General features: G+C 35.1%; 1 protein-coding gene across 1 annotated transcript in view; it reads right to left on the bottom strand.

Annotated features, from left to right (window-relative positions):
• The window catches only part of FMN2 (formin 2), a 152,963-nt gene that overhangs the window by 10,538 nt on the left and 123,746 nt on the right, over positions 1-18,679 (bottom strand). Inside the window, exon 17 of the mRNA XM_053973973.1 lies at positions 6,665-6,814. Coding sequence (XP_053829948.1) covers positions 6,665-6,814 — 150 coding nt within the window. The remainder of the gene's footprint in view (positions 1-6,664; positions 6,815-18,679) is intronic.

Here is an 18,679-nt window from a genome sequence, read left to right as displayed (position 1 = left end):
ACGTGGGGGCCATTCTGGAATCCAACCTCACACAAGCCACAAAAATTAGGAAATATTACATATTTGGAACTAGTTTTTTTACTAGATCCTTCACTTTGTTTAAGTTTAATATTTGTAAGCACCAGTTGGCTCACACCTGTGAATGGAAATATTTTTCCTGTCTTATAAAAAAACATAGGATTGCTTAAAAATGTTAGACTAAGGTATTCAAAAGGATTTTCCACCAAAGATCCAGACTGAAAAATGTATCTCCAAATGCTTTTTTTCCCCACAAACTTTTCCCTCAAAAGCAATGCTAAGAAATGAAAGTTCTGTTCACCTCCCCCTAACCAAAGAACGATGTATTAATTAAAAAAAATACAAAAAAAAAAAAAAAAAAAAAAAAAAAAAAAACCAACAAAAAAAAACAAAGAAAAAACCCCCCCCCAAAAAAAAACCCCAAAAACAAAAACAAAAAAACCACCAGAAAAACTAATTGCCAAAAATGCCCAAGGAAGAAGAAAACAAACCATACATGTTGAGCAACTTCTTTTATCTGGACAGCAAACAGCATCTTTGTGAGATACTGCCTCACAGCTGGCTGCTTAAGGTGTGTTTAGGCTTTTTAAAGTAGATTTTCCAGGGCCCATAACAGTGTATTCTGATCAGAAAGCTATGCAGGTTAACAATTTTGAAATACTCCCAAAAACTGGAGATCCGTGTAATTATTCAATTGAATGTCACGTAAAATCGTCTTCTGTTTTGAAATGTCATTATAACTGTGTTGTAAACCCATGCCTACCCGCATGCAGCTCAGTTGGTTTGAGATTAATAAACACATTGAGATTAAAGCTTCCAAGAGATGTCAGCAAATGTATCTGCCCATGACTACTCACTAACATAACACTTGGAGCTTTTAGTTGGCATTACAGGAGCATGCCAAGCAAAATGTGACCCCACTAAACATCCTCCACATGTTCATCATTTCCTTTTCATGTTGCAGCTCCATATACATTTTTCTTTTCTTTTCGTCCATCTCTGCATTTCTTTGCAAGTACCTATTCCCATGCCCCTCGATGTCTCACTCTCAAGTCTGACTTACTGGTTTGTATTATAAGCGTAAAAAAAATATCTCTTAAATTACTCTGAGAGGACATTGCTCGTGCTATGGGATTTAATGCCCTCCTCTGCAAGCAGAAGTGGCAGCTTACCAATATGCTCTTCACTGTGCAACACACAGATATCCCATGCCAGACTTTAAATTGCTCAACAGCAAGTTTTAAATCATCCTGCCAAGGAGTCTGTAGGGAGACATACCAGTCTTTCTGCAGAGGGAGATCAATGAGCTGTGGAGACATGCTGGCCAGGAATCTCCCTTTCATCTAGATATACACAGTGTGACACACCAGGTGCCAGCTTAACTGCTATTCTTAAGGGAATGGGCAACTTCTGCATTTGAGAGACGAGTGCATTTTTCTGAGTTTATAGATTATTTTTAATGTGTCAAAGATTTATCGTGGGAGTTAAAGGGTTGAATAAAGTCAGCCAAAAGAAATTCTCAAGCTTAGTGTGATGCAAGATATCAGGGACTTACAGAATTTTAACCATCGTGTTGATCCTGCTTATGAATTCTCCTCTGCTGGCATCCCTGATACAGCTTCTGCTCAGCAACACAACTCTTAGTAAAGGCAAGGCCCTTTGTGTACCTTATACCCACATTTACAAGGCACCTCTATCTGCCCCTCACTCTTTCCTCCTCCAGCTTTACCATCTAGAAATACAACTAATACAAGGTAAATCTTCGCCAAGTTGCACAGGCCCTCTAGAACAGCAAACAGTCTGAAGAGAGGGAAACACATCCAGAGCTGGAGAGGACTAACAAGTGTAAACACCTCACTCACACCCAGATAAAGGGAAGGGGGAACTGCAGCCCTGCATATGAGCTTCTGCCACCTCATTGATCCTTCTCTAGTAAGGTCTGAAATGATATCTATGACCTGATGATATTGATACTAACATTTGACAGCAATGGAATTTTAAAACATAAAATTTCCTAAAGGACTCACTGCTTTTTGCTACTGTAATGAGCCAGGGTCTATTCCATGGCCATAAAGAAACGATGTAGTCCTAAAGATGAATCATTGTTTTCCATAGCAATATGAGATTTTCTGATAAATAACTGTATTTTTATATTTTATTTCCAGGACCAGCAGTTGCTTAACTTTTTCAATTTTTTAGAACATTTCAAAACTTCCCTCTTCGGATGTTGCTTCATGCACTCTTTTTATCTTTTATTCTTAGGACAGGATATCTTTTCCTGGTTGGTAGTTGGTAGGAAAATGGTAGGGTCTGGGCAACAATTCTGCAGGCTTTTGCTGGATGTCAAGAAAAATAAAAATACTTCTTGCTCTCACAGAAGTGCTAGACTGGAATAGTGCACTTCAGATTGACTACATCTAACTCAGAAACTTAAATAAATGTTTTTAGAAGCTAAAGAAAGTGATTAATGAGAAAAAAGTTTGATACATTTATAGGAGAGCTTGTAAAAGATACTTTTTTTTCAAAACAGGAGGGAAAACTAGGCATTTGTAGATTGATAATCTGATTGCCTAAGAGTTTTCCTAAGAAGGGGAGACTTTTGCAGAGCTGTTACTGCAGCTGTGCATTATCTGACTTTGTATTCAGAGAGCAACGAGCATCTGTGGGTATGCAACACCTCAAATTCTTGTAGAGATAATAAGGGTGCTGAACAGAAAGCTTGTGAAGTTCAAAATCATACTCTCTCTTTTCAAACACAAAAACTATTAGGGAAAATATGTCAGCTCTTCTAGTTTTTCTTGCTGATTAAGCACAAAATGCAGGCTATACTGACAGTAAACCTCTCAAGAGTTTGCAAAGTCTGGCTGAAAACTATAGACTATTACTGACACATTATAAATGTATTTGAAGGACAATGACAACAACACCACAACTGGAAAAATTCAAAACATGCCCCATTAAGTTTGATTATGGCTTTCCTTTTCTTGTGGGCTTTTCTGCCTTTTTTTTTTTTTTTTTTTTTTTTTTTTTGGCAGCTTTTTGTTTATTTTGGATTTTTTTTTAAAGCTGCTTCATCAGAAAGAAGTAGTATTTGAAAATTTTCACTTAAAAGGCTATATATTTAGGATAGACATATTATCAGAAATGTCAATCTCCACAAAATATCATCAAAAAGTTTATAAACAACCCAATATAAATTTCTAATGGAATGACCTAGTTAGCCTTAACTGCAGTGTGACCACAAAAAATAGTACTGGTCAGAAAGCCTCTTGGCAGACCTATGCTTTTACTGTAATTTTCATTTTTCTTTTTATTTGCATTTTTCTTTTTATTTCTACTTAAAAGTTTATCATGTATAATTTTCCCTACAGATGGTATTTTCCAGTTCTGCTTTACTTCAAGTGAGAGAACAGTGAAAGCAGTAGAAAACTTCAGAAAATTGTTTGTTAAAATTGTTAAATTGTTAATTGTTTATTTAATTTGTTAAAATTGTTTTTAACTTTGCACCATTTTTCTTTTCTCATCTTCTCTTAAGGAAATACAAAGTCTGACACTTCAATGTTTAACTTTTCCATATAAATGCCTGGCAAACCAATATGCAAGTTGAAATGCCAAGTGAAAAGTGTTTAAAATAAGAACCGTCTGACTGCTTTTGTTAGGACATACACGCTTAACCTATCACTAACAAAATATAGTACCACCTTTGGAAATACCATCTATGAAAATCCTTTGGTTAAATTATTGTAAAGGAGTAAGACACATATTTGCAGAGACTAAATAAGGAACAGCCTCTATTAGCAGGCCATATGGAAACTGAGGTACAAAATATTCTAGAAAACCCAAAGCAACCAGGGATTGATAAAGATGATCAAGCTAAAAAAGACAAGGCAATAAAGAGATATATTTTATAAATAATTATTGCAAATAAAGTATGTTTCATGAGGCAGAAACCTGGTCAATAGCTCACCAAGGTGGCGTACCACAGTCTTTGAAAATGTCTCACCATATCTGTCACTGGATTTTGCTGCCAACGAACAATTACAGAAAGTTTCTCTCATCATTAATGTTTTAGCCTGCTCCTCAAATTTATCAGCATAAAAAATTTCAAGAACATTATCTAAAGGGGAAAATCTACTTTCTTGAAATAATTATTTATATTTTAATGGCAATAAGCAGTTTTCAGATTTTTGTCACCTACAGATCTCTTGATCTAGGCCGAGATTTTGAAAACTATCATGATGTACATTCTTACACCTCTGGGCAATATATATTTTTCCATTTAGATTTTTATCCTTTGATTTCTCAATACCAAGACACCTTCATAGCACACCATCTTGTCTTTTATTAAGAGAGATGAAAATGTGAAATCAAGAAAAAAAGCCTAACAGACAACTTCAGATATCAGGCTGAACTATGATTGGAGCAAAGGTATTTTCTGTGCAAAGGCTTTGGTAAGACAGTTGTTTAACCAAGGAAGATTCTTAATTTTCAGGAAAATCTTACTTGAAAAACTGTTACTGTTACTGCTAATTTGGCCAAAACATTCTAATTCCTAAAATGCAATGAAGAGAGCTTGACTTTGCCAGACCTGACACAGCAGCACTGTACCAAAGATCTGAGAGTTGAGCGCAACCTGACATCAAGAGTCGCCAAAGTCTAAACCCTGCCCCACCTGAACAAGTGAAATACAGCAGAAGATTTAAACTTGATGAGGCAAGTAAAAGGTAAAATACAAACCAAAAATCTACTTGTGACTTTCAGGATGTATTATTTTTAGTCTTAATTTCAGTGACTTCCTGGACTGAAGTTACACAGTCCTGTCTGTCCCCCTGGGAAAGGCTCCTTCAACCCACCAGTTCCAAATCTAGGTTTGAGCAACAGTCCCTCTGCTGTTCTTCCAAGGGATCTCCCAGTTTCTTTTCCTACTGTAGGTCCTTCTCACTGCCCTTTCCCTTCCCTGTCACATCTTGCCCCTGCAGCCATTTTGTAGGTTATTCGTGTTCAGTTCTTTTCAGGCTAAAACCATCCTTGCCCTAGAAGGGACAGGCTAGCAGACAGCTTTTTTCTCTGCTGCTTCAACACATCTTCTTAATATACACATACACTGAACTCAAAGAGGGTCAAATGATTGTATCTCAATCCCATTCTTCTCTTAAGCTTTAGATGTTTAAGGAGGAAGAAGCTTGGTGCTAATTTAGTTAATGTCTTTTAAAGAAAACTTTTACTGTGAGAAACCTCTGGGGGATTTTTGGATTTTTTTAAAGAAAAATAGCGTAGTATTTTGAAATAAAAGGACATTTTGCTTAAATCCTTTTTCTATAAAATATACAAGACTAAATTAACCTGTATTAACTAGGCAGCTAAATCCCTGTATCAAATAAAATATATTATTTAACTGTCAGTTAAATCAGTTTCAAAGAGATACACTTAATTACAAAAAATTAATTCAGACAGTCAGTAATATGAACGAGATCACCAGAGATCTGCTGCGCTGTGTTAACATTTGTACCATGCTCTTGCTTTAGTAGCAGAATCCAGGTTTTTTCACTGTGAGACTTCTTGTTCCAAAATGTACCCACTTCCAGCAAATATATATGGTATCATGACATTGACTATATAGGTGCCTCAGGGAAGTTTTCAGTAACTTTCTAAACCAGTAGTCACATGTCTGTGACAATTACATAGGACGAGTACACTTGAAAAAAGGGCCTGTTCTTGTCAAATTACCTAATAACAGGCTGATGTCAATAATTTAATGAATCTAAAGCTTCAATCTCACCAGTGTTTACACTCAGATGTAGCTTCAACTCAAGCTGCTAAGAGTTGTAGGATTATATAATAATGTTTAGAATTTACATGTTTGCATATGTTTAATTTTTCCTTATATGACATTTATTACTTTTTAAACAACAGATTAATTCTTGGCATAATTTTTACAGACAAAGGGTGACCACCATGGATTATCCTCATGCAGACGAGTTGAGACTCCGTAAATCTTCTAAAACATGGATCAGACACCTTGGCTGATTTTCAAAGCTACTGTCTCATTTCTTTATGCCATATTATACCACGCTTGCTCTTGTGTACCCCATCACCCAGGCTGTGATTTGCAATACGACTCAGTCTGAGTCTTTTTTAAACAAAGGGTTTATTCTTTTTATAACTTTATTATAAAGTTATAAAAGTTATAAGTTATAAGTTTATAACTTATTCTTCTGTCCTCCTTTTTCCCAACATAGTCAAAGAAATATTTACAACGTGCTATGTCTTAATGCCTTGACTTTTCTTTGACTAAATATGCTAATGAAAATCTTTAATCAACTTTAAGGCCTTAAACAAGTCTTCCATTGCTTGGATTCAATAGTATCATAGTAGTTACATGCTCTGCCAAAAACACAGTTCTGGTAATGGACCCAAAAAACTTTAGCACAAACTGGTATTAAAATTCCATTCAAAAATTAGGATGACTAGGGGGTTGGGGGTGGTGAGGGTGGGTGTCATGATCTGTTAAAAAAACAAAACCTGAGGAAACTCCAAAAGGCATTCAATAGGTTGTGTGCTAATGAAGTGTGGCTGACTGGTTTCTGTGCGATTGCTCCCAATAACATTCTTTGAGAAAAGCCTTTGAACAAACAAACAAATGTACCTTTCTTGAAGAATAAGTTTGTTTTCCTTCTTCCAGAAGTCTTTGAAGTCAGAACTGAATTCATGCCAAATACTGAAGAAAGAATGTGGGGACACCTCCTTCTCGCCCATTTTTGGTTTCATACAGAAATAGGCTGTAGTTTCCAAAAAGCTGTCAAAGAAAGCAGAAATAGCAAATGCTTCAGTACCTACTGATGTATTTTTTTTTTTTTTTGTACTTGACACTGAAATAGTATTTAATTATTCTTGGTAGCAGATCTAAAATAAAAGAATAGAAAAACTTAACAGTTCTGAGCTCTTCACATATGAGTAGGTACACAATGTAAGATGATTCTTCAGTAAAGTTGGGATCTGGGATTTATCACAGTTTCTAGTTTTGACCAAAGTATTTTCCATTTGAAAAGCTAAAATGAACACACTGTCCACAGCCCTGAAAATCCAGATATCCACACCCACACATATACTGCTTTCCTGTTGTGTTTAAAGCCCTTTTTCAAAACACAGAGTCAAAGCCCATAAAGGACTGTAAATAAACTTCAAGTTCTGTTAGGTCTGTGCTACAACACAATAGCTTAGGCTGGAGACTACACAGAAATATTAAAACTCAAATCTGCTTTGTACTAAACAAGAAATGATGCAACAGAAAATTTGGCTGAGGAGCAGCTGTGCTAGAAAACCGGTGCCCATTTCCCACACTGAGTGAGGACTGTGACTGCAACTAAAATTTAATGTATTTCTGAGTTTGAACTGCTTCTTTTTTATTTCAGGAATGTTACAGGAAGGTATGGAATAATTATTTTTTAAAATATTGCTTGATTAACTATTATTCCATTTTGTTTTTTCATTATAAGTTTTGTGAATACTGGAGATTTTAAGAATGTTTTCCTGATCTGAAGCTAAACATGCAAGCCACTGGGTAATCACTTATTTTATGAAAAATGCAATAGAAAATTCTCAGTTGAAATACAATTGTAGGTGCTTTGCTCACTGATCTATTACTATTCATTGACTCCTATGATAATTTTCTCTGAATCATACATCAGGGTTTTAATACTTTAATTGTGGGGGAAAATCCAATTCCAGCTAAATGGATGGAAATGTAATTTTAGTCACAGAAGTTATATCTTCATTCATGGGTTACGATGGTGAAAATAACATACAAAGAGTCAACCATTCAGAAGGGTCACTTTCACAAATTCTGCAAGAAAATGTTTACCCTAATTCTCAAACACGAATATTCCAGTTGTTTTGTCCAACCTGAAAAATAAGCATCTACATATATTGTCATATTGCTGAATAAAAAAGCCTACATCTTAAAAATTTAACATCAATTTACCAATCAAATTTTACATCACATTTTTTTCTCATAATTTGCAATTCATTTTCCCATCTGCTGAAGTAAACTGAAGATGTTGAGCAACAAAGGTATAGCACATAAAAATACAGAAAACATTCTAATTTTTAAACCCATGACATTGGTACTCAAATGACATCTTACCTGATCATGTAATTTCTTCAGCTCTCTCAGCCTACCATGGCACTCTGTTCTTTAACTCAGTGTTTGGTCAGTAATTGCCTTTTATTTTTATTTTTTAATTTTTTTTGGCTGGGTTTTGTTGTAGGTTTGGTTTGGGTATTTTTAAAAAATTATTAATTAATGATTAACACTACTGATTAAAATACTTCATTTTACTTACTTATATTTTCCCCACAGTTTTATACTGGGAAAGGTATCCATCTATCCTCTGATTCCACAGAATCATTCATAAAGTACATCCCTGACACTGCAGTCAGCTGCACTGTTTTAAACTTCTTCCTATTGTCACATATTTTCAACTTTTTGCAAGACTGCAGATATTATCAGGGAGGTATTTTTTTTCTCCCAGTCTCTTCCCCCAGACTTACAGCTCTGCAACTGGCTAGTGGGGAAGTCATATCAAAGGCTCATTTGAATTTTCAGAATGTGCTGACAATATTTTTGGAGGAAAGCATGGACTAAAGAACAAGAGAAAAATCTTGAGGCATCAGCGGAGTCACTTATTTTTTAAGAAGCTCTCTGAATGGAGTCCATTAATGATTTACAAAACAGAGAAAGATTTTCATATAAGAAACCTTGCTTCAAGAAACATATCTTCAAAACATTTTGCAAATGACAATGATGAGGAAAGAATTTGACAGTGAATGGCCATCCCAAGTAATGCTTTAATAGATGAGAAAATGAGCCAGAATTCTATCACAAGAAAACATCCCAAGAAACAGCAAGCCAAACAAAATGAAATTCATACTGTATAAGGGAATGCTCAATTAAAAAAAAAATAGATAAAGAGCACTAACATCTATTAGAGATGCAAAGACTTCCACTGCTTTTCAATTATTCCAACTATCCTCTGAGAGCAGGAAGAGATAACCAGTGTTTCTTCCCTGACGACTGAAAACCTCCCTGAGGACTACTTGTATAACCATTGCAAACTTACACATTCATACAGCTGTGTCTAACAGCTGTAACATAATTACTAGGTTTATAGAAAGCAGAGAAATACTCATACAGGTTGCTTGACTCCCTAGCAGTTAGTCTGGGAGGTAAGGAAAATTAGCTGTCTGTGAAATGTGAAACAGCAGCAGCATAGCAGGTTGTCATTGTTAGTATGTCACACCTTTCTAATGCCCATTAACAATGCACAAGACATCAGCTGCAACACAGTAATACTTCAGGGTGTAAATCTCCACAAATCAAATATTTTTTTCTATACATGCAGATCAAACAGTCAAGACAGTTGCCATGTTTTTTTCCAACCAGAGAGGTCTACCCTTCTTTAGCATTAAAGTCTCTTAGAGTTCATTTAGAAGACATATGGAAACCTGCTTGCCATACATTTGATGCTATCATTTTTGTAGACAAAATGGCATATTTCACACATGAAAGACAAAGCAAATAAAGCCAATCCAAATGCATCAAATAATAAAACATGGACAGCAATAAATCCTCTTTGTTGCCATAGTCTTTGAATATCTGATTTGGAAATGTTTACATATGTCATACTAGACATATCTCAAGGCTGATTCCAGGAAGGGACATGCATTTTAAATACAAAGAGATATTTGGATGATATTGCCATAGCCCCAAGACTAGATACAATCAATTCAGACTTCAGCCAGGCAGAAAATATCTTCAATATCTCTGGTCTTTGCTCTGGGACAAGCCATTAAAATTTTCCTTTTAATTCTTTAGCAGATTTTGAAACAAAATATCTGCAAATATCATTGTTACTATTCCTAACTGTGCATGACATAGATATTTTGAATCAAATAAGGGACTAGTTCTCAAAAGCCTTTTGTTCCTATACTCAAACTAATTTCTGCATCATACAGACTTGGGAAAATCATCTGACCTGTTTCAATTTCATTTCACCTATCTGCAAAGTTAAACATTTATTTTGAAACAAGTATTGCAAAGGTTGTTTAGTGTCCATTTCTCAAGTGAAAAGGTTCATACTTACACATACTCTTTCTGAGAGTCTTAAAGGAAAAGAATGTGCATTAGAGAAGATCTTGAGTCATGGAAGAGGGAAAGAAGAGCATGCAACTTAGGGATTAAAAGAGGTAAAGGAGGTCACTGCCTTTTCTTCTAACAGCCTGACTTTTCAAGCATGATTAAAAATAAGACAGTGATGTTCACACTATCGTCTCACCCTGACATGGCAAAAGCCAGAAATCTTTAAACAGATTTCAGACTGTGTATCCTATCCTTCATGTTGGCCCTGGAGGAAAATTAAATAACATCATCTTTCTCAAAACAATGGAAGAGTTGCTCATCCCTGACAAGTAAGGAGGGAAATAAGATCAGGAAAGGTGGTTAGTTTCTCTTCTTCCTTTCTTGTCTTCTAATGTCTTTGGTTCAAGTGTTTGGATAATTCAGAAAAATCACTTCAGACTGATGTCTGAACTCATTGCTTACTCAAATGTGGAAATTTGATGAATGAATCACTGGACCTTTATGTGTGCTCCCTTGAGTACAACTATGAGTCTATAAAAGTGATTTTTCTATTTGGAGGGAAGAAAGGAATGGATGTATTAACAGCCAAACCAAATTTAATCACATGAAAAAGAAAAGAAGCTATTCACATTGCAAATGGCTCATTGACAGCAATACTAGCTAATAGATCTGATCCATTAGGAATATTTTAAGAGCAGCTATGGATTATTCAGCTTTTTTCCCCATTCTATTCTGAAAAGAGCTAGCAGAAAATTGCAGACAATAATTCCAATTCAAGCCTGCAGTCTGGGATGCATTGGCTGGTTTATAAATGTGAACAAAAGCAAATCAATAATACTAAGACAGCAGTAGTTTCATCTCAGCATTATTTGATCAGGCTTCCTCGGCCAAACAAATGGCAAAGCAACCATAGGTACAGACACGCCCTGGCTGACCTTTCTGAGAAATGCTGAACCCACACACAAACACACATGTATCTGGTTTCCCCACGCAGCAAACTAAATCACCTGCAAGGGTGAACATTTGTTCCAATGTGGATTTAAAAGCAGAAAAAAAATGTTTCTATTCTGCTTAATATTCTTCATATTCTTCTGTTTAATAGACTATGTATTTTGGTTGAAGTTTAAACATGGATATTCTTTTCTCTTTTGGCTTTATAAATCTCTAAGCATCACTTACATACATTAGTGATTAAAAACAGTTAGTGTAAATGGTGTAATTTGTTACTTTTGTGAAGCAGTTGTGTTTCAGAAGCAGCTCTAAATCAGGCTGAAACTACTAAAGTACCTTTTAGTTCAATTAAACTCACAGATAAAGATTCTAACTAAGCACATTCCACCAAAAGAAAGAAGGTAAAAGGGAAAGAAAAGACTGTATGTGCCTCCTACTACTTTAAATCTGACATGAGTCTTATTTAAAGCCAAACTGAGTTGATGTGCATGCAAGCCTGCTCACGGTGTTCATCCTGAATTGTTGTCCACATACAGAAGGTGAGTACAATATATAGATAATAGTATTTGCTTCCTGGATGTTAATAATTTGAATCATCGTATTAGTATTTGGTTTGTTTTATGAAGAGACCAAGGCTTTGTATCTATTTTCTTACTGTATTCAACATCTGAAGCAAGAGTTAATCTTCAGACAGAATACCAACCAGTTCAACAAGGTCACACAAAATATGTAAAATAAAAGAGAACCAGCATCCTGATGATTAAGATAGCACAAGACTGTTAGGAAACTTTATATGCACAGCATTCTATGAAGGGTGTAATTTTCTATTGATGTATTTTGTCGAGGGTCCTTCTCTGCACTATAACTTTACATAATTTTCTTCACTGTTTCTTTGCTTTTAAAAAAAATGTATAATTTCCTCTCCTCAGTGCAGTCTCTTGTTCTGCATAATTATAAGTGAAAAAATGTAAAAAATAAGTAAGTATCTAGTACCTGAAGGCTGGTTAGAAATTTCTTGTCCTTTTATTTTTCCCCCTTTTTATAAAGGAAGAAAAGTAACTTTCTTATATTAAAAAGAAAGTTGATATATGCCAGCTTAAATTTAGCTTCCAGAATCATTAATCTCATCTTTCATTTGCCAATTTATATTGTGTAACTATGTATTTTGTAATATTGTTCCTTAGAAAACAAAGGTCTCAAGATTTTTTTTCCCTCTAAAAAAAATCTGCCAAACATCTGCAATGTTTTGAATCCTAAGTCATCTCCCTCATGCCTGGTCCCTTGCCTCCTATAAATTCATATTATACAGAAACGCTTCTTATTGCTTCAACCATATGAAAAGTAGCAGCTTCAGTAACAGCAAAAAAGTCCCTCTACATTTGAAGCACCATGTTTCTTTTTCCCAACAAAAGCTCAACAAAAATCATCCAATATTAGGAACAGAAAATTATCTTTTGACAGGCCAAATTTAACACCCTCCCTCCCACTTCACTAATGCTTTACAACTTTAGTGATCATATACAATGATCAATATTATCAGTTGTACATAATTATTGGTGACACGAATGCAGAACTTCCATAGTTTATACTAATGGCAGCAGACCATGTAACTGAATGCTTTTACATAGTACAGAGCATATACTGTGACACAGACTGTTAAATTCAATAGGTATTAGGACTATAGCTTCGCACTAAAACATTTTGGGAAAAATAAAGTTTTAGGAAGACTGAAGATCTCAATGTGTTAACAGTGAATAAACCCTATTTCAACCTCAATTTAAAGTATTATTCCAGACTCTTCTATTTATTTAATTCAATGGGAGAGAATTTCTTTATTCCTGTCTTTCAGGAACAAAGTGCCTCATAATAGCAGGTTGCAAACCAGCAAAATAAAATGGCTATAACTAAATTAAATTATACTTTTGTTGAAAGCTGAATGTGAGCACTGAGACTTTAAAAATCTTTATTTTAGAAAATACTTTTATTAGGTCCAGATTAAGATATATTGGTTGGGTATGATGAAATGTGCCTAATCAATCCTTGTTGCTTATATCTTCTGTAAACATTAGGCTACCAGGGATCATGGTTAATACTACATTTAAAAACCATTCTGCAAGATCTTCCCTCACTTTTTAAATTATTTTTTAAATTGTATTTTTATTCTCATTCATTTCTAAAACAATAGGCTACAACCTAGTCCCTCTATATGTTTGGGTTGATTCCAGGTTTTTCAGCATTATTTTGATGAAAACAAGCGTGCCACTGATGTAATACCATCTTTTATCCAAGGTGGCATAGGTGCTAAATTTTACTAGGAGTGAGTTATTTTGGCAAACTGAACCTTTCTGGTGACAAAAAAAATACTGTGCTGAAAAAGCCATTCTGCATATACTGAGTCAGATTCTGACCATTTGAAAATCAAAGATCAGGAAATGTAGGTTAGAGGTATTTTTGCTACCTTTATTATAGCACGTGCAAAGCATTTTTCAGCTACATCTCACCCAGTAACTGAGGTTTATGTGAACCTAAATTTTGCTGTGAATATTATTGGTCATATTTCCATTCAAGGATATTGTTCAGAATAAAATATGAATTGAGACAATACATTAGAAACAGAACTTTCTGTCTTGTCTTTGCCTCTAATATTGTATTCTAACAGGCCACTCCAAGAAAAAAAAAAAATCTAAAAATCAAGCATTTTTTTAGCGTGACTCTTCAAAAGCATTTTAAAGTTGCATGTGCTTTTCCCATGAATTTTAAAATGACAATTTTAAATCAGTTCAGACTTTCTCCCAAAACCTTGGCATGAAGTAGTTAAAGTTCTCTAGATGCACTGGTGTTAGCTGCAACCAACTGTTACCCGAGTACCTTGCATAAAAATGTATAGGCTCTCTATATTGGACTTTAATGTTTTTAATTCATGTTAGCATGGATATCATGTCCATGCCTGCCAGCTAAGCTGCTCCAGACATATAGCTAGCTCTGTGCTAAGCTAGACACAGGCAATATAAGCATGAGTAAAACAATACCATGTAATTTTGTGCACTGGAGAGTCAGGCCCAGTAACATATCCAAGAGAAAACTATTTTTCTCTCTGAAAAAGACAAACATGTGAGCTTCAAACATATTAAATAACCCTTGGCTGGTTGAACTTGAAGAAATAATAAGGTGCTGTTAGACACAGAATACAGTGGTAAGATGAATTTCAACCGCAGTGGTCTGACACAAAAGCTGCTGCCTCAGAAACAGCTAAAAGCCTCATGTGAAAGCCCAACTTGACTTCAGATCTTTATATTAACACTCCTCATGTTCACTGGAGGCCTTCTAAGCAACCATTATTAGTGAAAAAGGTTATAAGTACATAAGGAAGTAGTTCAGAACTGTTGTGCACTAAATACTGTGTTAAAAGCTTATTATGGTTTTTCAATTTACTGATTGCAGCCTCAGCCTTGTAATCTGCCTGCTGTCATGGTGTGGCTCATTTCTGTAACTGAAATTCATGAAGAAGCATGGTCGGGGTTATCTAAGAAAATAATAGCAATTGTATAATGGACTAATAATTTTTCTTAAATCTAGAGCAAATTATTTAGATATCTAGATGGAAACCACACATATGCTTTACAAAATTTCAGGTACACATAAGATTAACTCATCTTTAACAGTATAATTCAGCATAGATAAAATTTTATACATGTGCATTGACAAAAACACACTCTAAATATAGCAAGTGAAATGAAGGTACAGGTTTTTTTTTACATAATCATAATTTCTATTATGGTGCTCAAGTCAAACTTAGGTTTCAGTTTCTATTCTTTGAAATTTTTATTCTTTATAGAATAAAAATGGCCTGAAATACTTGGGTATCATCCTAGCATTTTAAAGATATTTTGATGCAGTTTCACCTTAACCCTTTGTGGTTGCTCTGGAGACCATTCTTAAATCAGTGTGCAAGAGCTCTCTCCTTAAAATGCATCCACTCATATCATCATGGCCAGCACAACTATGAATAGAAGAAATTGATCCTTTGCTGAAAACAAAACTGCTCATGGGAGCTTTCATATTCTTAAAGACAATTACGGAAAAATCCCATGACAGGAAATTGAAAGACTTCAGAATCTGTCTTGAGAAACTGTCAGGTTGGAAAGGTCTTTGTTTGCATTTTTCAAACTTTAAGCACTTGAGGTTCAAGTCGCAAGTTATCCCAATATATTCTCTTCATAGAAGTGAAAGAACCTTTGTGTAGATGAGTACAGAAAATAGGCAGCATTTTCTAAAAGGACTGCCTAAAAGGTGAAAAGGTGGCAGCCACTGAAATGAATAGAAATATTGTATTAAATAACCATATCAACTTTGGATTTGTGAATCACCAATAGTAACACATCCAAGCAAAGCTAGAAAAACCATATTCCTTTGGCTAAAGAAACCTATCTCATGTCTGGAGGAGCTGTTCCCATCCCTTCCAAGGAGGCTTTTATGGGGATTCTGGTCTGGGGTGACCATGCCCCAGTCATTTTCTTTAGGAGAAGGCAGGAAGTTTTACCTCCTCCACAGACTGATTAAAGTAGAGCTATCTTTCAGGCAGCAGCTGAGAAAAGAAACAGGTGAAGTTATTTCATGAGAAGCCCTCATTTAAGACATAGTACAGAAGGGATCTGGCCCAGTGAAGCTGTTTCTGAGCTAGCTTGTTAAAGCAGTCAAGAAACAAGGCAACGAGGCCGAGGAACAAACCAAGGAAGAGCAAAGAGACAATGCTTTTTTTCCTAGTCACCTAATCTCCATATATGAGAAGTACAGTGGAGTTTCAGCAGTAGGCTGAAGCAATCCCTATATCCTGGATCAGCTTGTGGATGGCAGCCTTCCATCAGCTGGAAATTGTTATGGAAGGAATGACCTATATTGTACAGATTATTACTGGATAGTTCCCAGATGAGTTAACATAGCAGTTGTGACCTAATTAAATCCCATCCCTGACGTTCTGCTTTTCTATTTGCATATACATGACTACAGCAACATAATATTGTAATACTTAAAGTAAATCGTAACATGCAGCAAGGAAAAGAAAGGAACAACTCCAGTGGCAAATCAGCATAAGAGAGTAAAAGAGACACATTATCCACATTTAAGTCACAGACCTTTCAAATGCAAACACTGACTATGAAGGTCTGAGGAAACAATCTAACCAAACAGCTCAAGTAGACAATATGATGAAAGAAAAGTCCTGCTGAACATAAGCTGATGCACAAGGGAGAGGCATTGGAACTAATCACACATAAACACATGCACACAAGCATTTTACTTCAGCTGCAACAGCTCAAGAGGAATATCTTGAATTTTTGAGGGCTACTCAGTGAAACCACCTGCTGAACTTAAACTGGAAGCCAAACAAAATGTGACACATTGAAAGACTTTAATTCATGTATTATTTTCCCACTAATTTTACTAGCTACATGATTTTTCTATTATTTTCTCTGTTTTTAATCCTCAGTCTGATGCCATAGCATTAGTTTTGGGTTGATCAAATCCAAGTTATTTTAACTATATTGTTATCAGGGTGTTAGCTGAATTGTTATCAATGCTATTTAGCTGTGCAACTGTAGTTGCGACTTAAACTAACGTCCTTTATCTTTTACTGTAAGAGCTAAGAATAAACCCTCTACATGAACTTTACAGTAAGTTGCATAAAAATCAGTTTACTTTGCAGAATATCAGATCTCTGAATTGTACCCCAGCTTGTAAGGAGTTGCATTAACTTTTGTTCCTATTGGCACTGAATGCCATTAAATGCCAAATAATTTCAAACCAATAAAATAAAACTATTTTTCAAATAAAGTAGGCCAAAATCTTTAAAAGAAAAGATAATGCTCTTACAGGCAAAAATCAATCATCTAAATGGTTAAGAACTTGTGTCATTTGGCAAATATTTTCAGAAAAGGACAAGGACTTCATCTTCCAGGATAAGACCAATTACCCATATTTTAGAAGAGACCTTCTGACATAACTGAACTGCTGGCTAAGTTTCCATTACTGCATATCTATGGTCCTGATATTTTGTCAGAGACAGGATACTAAACTAGAATGATCCAAACTGTTTAACAGTCTGTAAGCTTCTTCTATACACATTTCCTCTGCTCAGCAAGTATTTACTTTTTGCTGATCCAACTAATGTATACCTAGGGTCTGAAATGTATTACCCTTAGCGATTGCAGTCTACATGCTGGGAGCCACACAGTGAGAAACAGACATAACAGTGAAGCAACCAACAATAGATGAATGGCCAAAGAGTAGTGAAAGACAGAGTCCAATAGCATATTCTTGCCTTTCAGTTGGAAGCTTCCTTCTGGGTTTTGTTTTGTTTGTTTGTTTTTTGGTTTGGTTTTTTTTTTTAAACTACATACCTCTTCCATTCTAAGCTTTTCACCAGTTTATTTCTATCATTAACTCAATTTTCTCTTTAACTTTACAGTTCACTTTTGGAAACAATCCAAAACATTGTGTGGAGGGTAGCGAGGTGGGAGGAACATTTAATGTTTTAAAGGATTACCAGACTTAGGTGCTACATTTCGAGGTGTTGCTTTTCAGCAGTGCCATTGTACCATACTGTCTGTTATTTCTCTAAATGTCATCAACTTGTCAGCTCATAAGCAGGTGTAAACCTTTGTTCCTCCCCAAGTTCTCATGTTCAGTGATGTCAATAGAAGTCTGCAAAGAGTGTTGTGTCAAGAATACTGGGGTTTCTTTTTGCAGGCAATTTAAAGGTAAACATTTCTCTTCAAAATTAATGTCATTTTGTTGCTACAGCAAAAGAAAGCAACAATACATTTCTAACTGGATTATTAAAAGTCCTGAAAACAGAAGAGGTGCCTGGGAGGCTGCACTCAGAAAGCACTTAGAAGTCCAAAAATCACTGGAATGTGCAAGTAATGGAAGAAAATTATAAAATAAACCAAATAAAAATATCCAGACACAGAGAGATGAGCATTTTATACTAAGCCACACACATCCTAAATTCCCCAGTTGATAGTTACGTCAAAAGGCAAAAAGTCTTCTGTTTGACTTTTTATAAAACAAATATATATTCTCATAACACACTGAGATTTACTGAAGGAAAAAATTAAATTCTACGATTTTTTAAAAATCAGTTATGTACAGAAAGCCAGGAGAGCAAGTGGAATTTTTGTCTTTCCATGTCTTGTTAGGCATCAACAGGAAAAACAAGTGAAGTGCTTTAAACCACCAGTGTGTGGGACTGTTGACTTAGTGACATATCACTTCGAGCAGGGTTATACTATCTGAAATACTAAAAAAAAAAAATTAAAAAAGGAAAAAGATCTTTAGTATTCTTTAAAATTTCTAGCATACATTGTCTCTTGCAGGAGTGGAATATGAGTTAATTTTATGAAATATGAGTAACTGATCAACTTTCAGTGCTGCTGAACTGAATTTAGAATCAAGTGCTCCAATGTTAGACTGAGAGATAGCAGGAAAAATTGAAAATCATCTGACTGTCTTGGATATTAAAAAAAATATTTAATTAAATTTTTGAAACCAAGGTGTTATTCCAAGAAGAGAAAA

The sequence above is a fragment of the Vidua macroura genome, chromosome 3 (genome assembly GCF_024509145.1).
Source record: "Vidua macroura isolate BioBank_ID:100142 chromosome 3, ASM2450914v1, whole genome shotgun sequence".
In the NCBI taxonomy this organism is placed as follows: domain Eukaryota; kingdom Metazoa; phylum Chordata; class Aves; order Passeriformes; family Viduidae; genus Vidua; species Vidua macroura.
The sequence above is the reverse complement of the archived record's forward strand: the minus strand, read 5'-3'. Positions and strand labels throughout refer to the sequence as shown.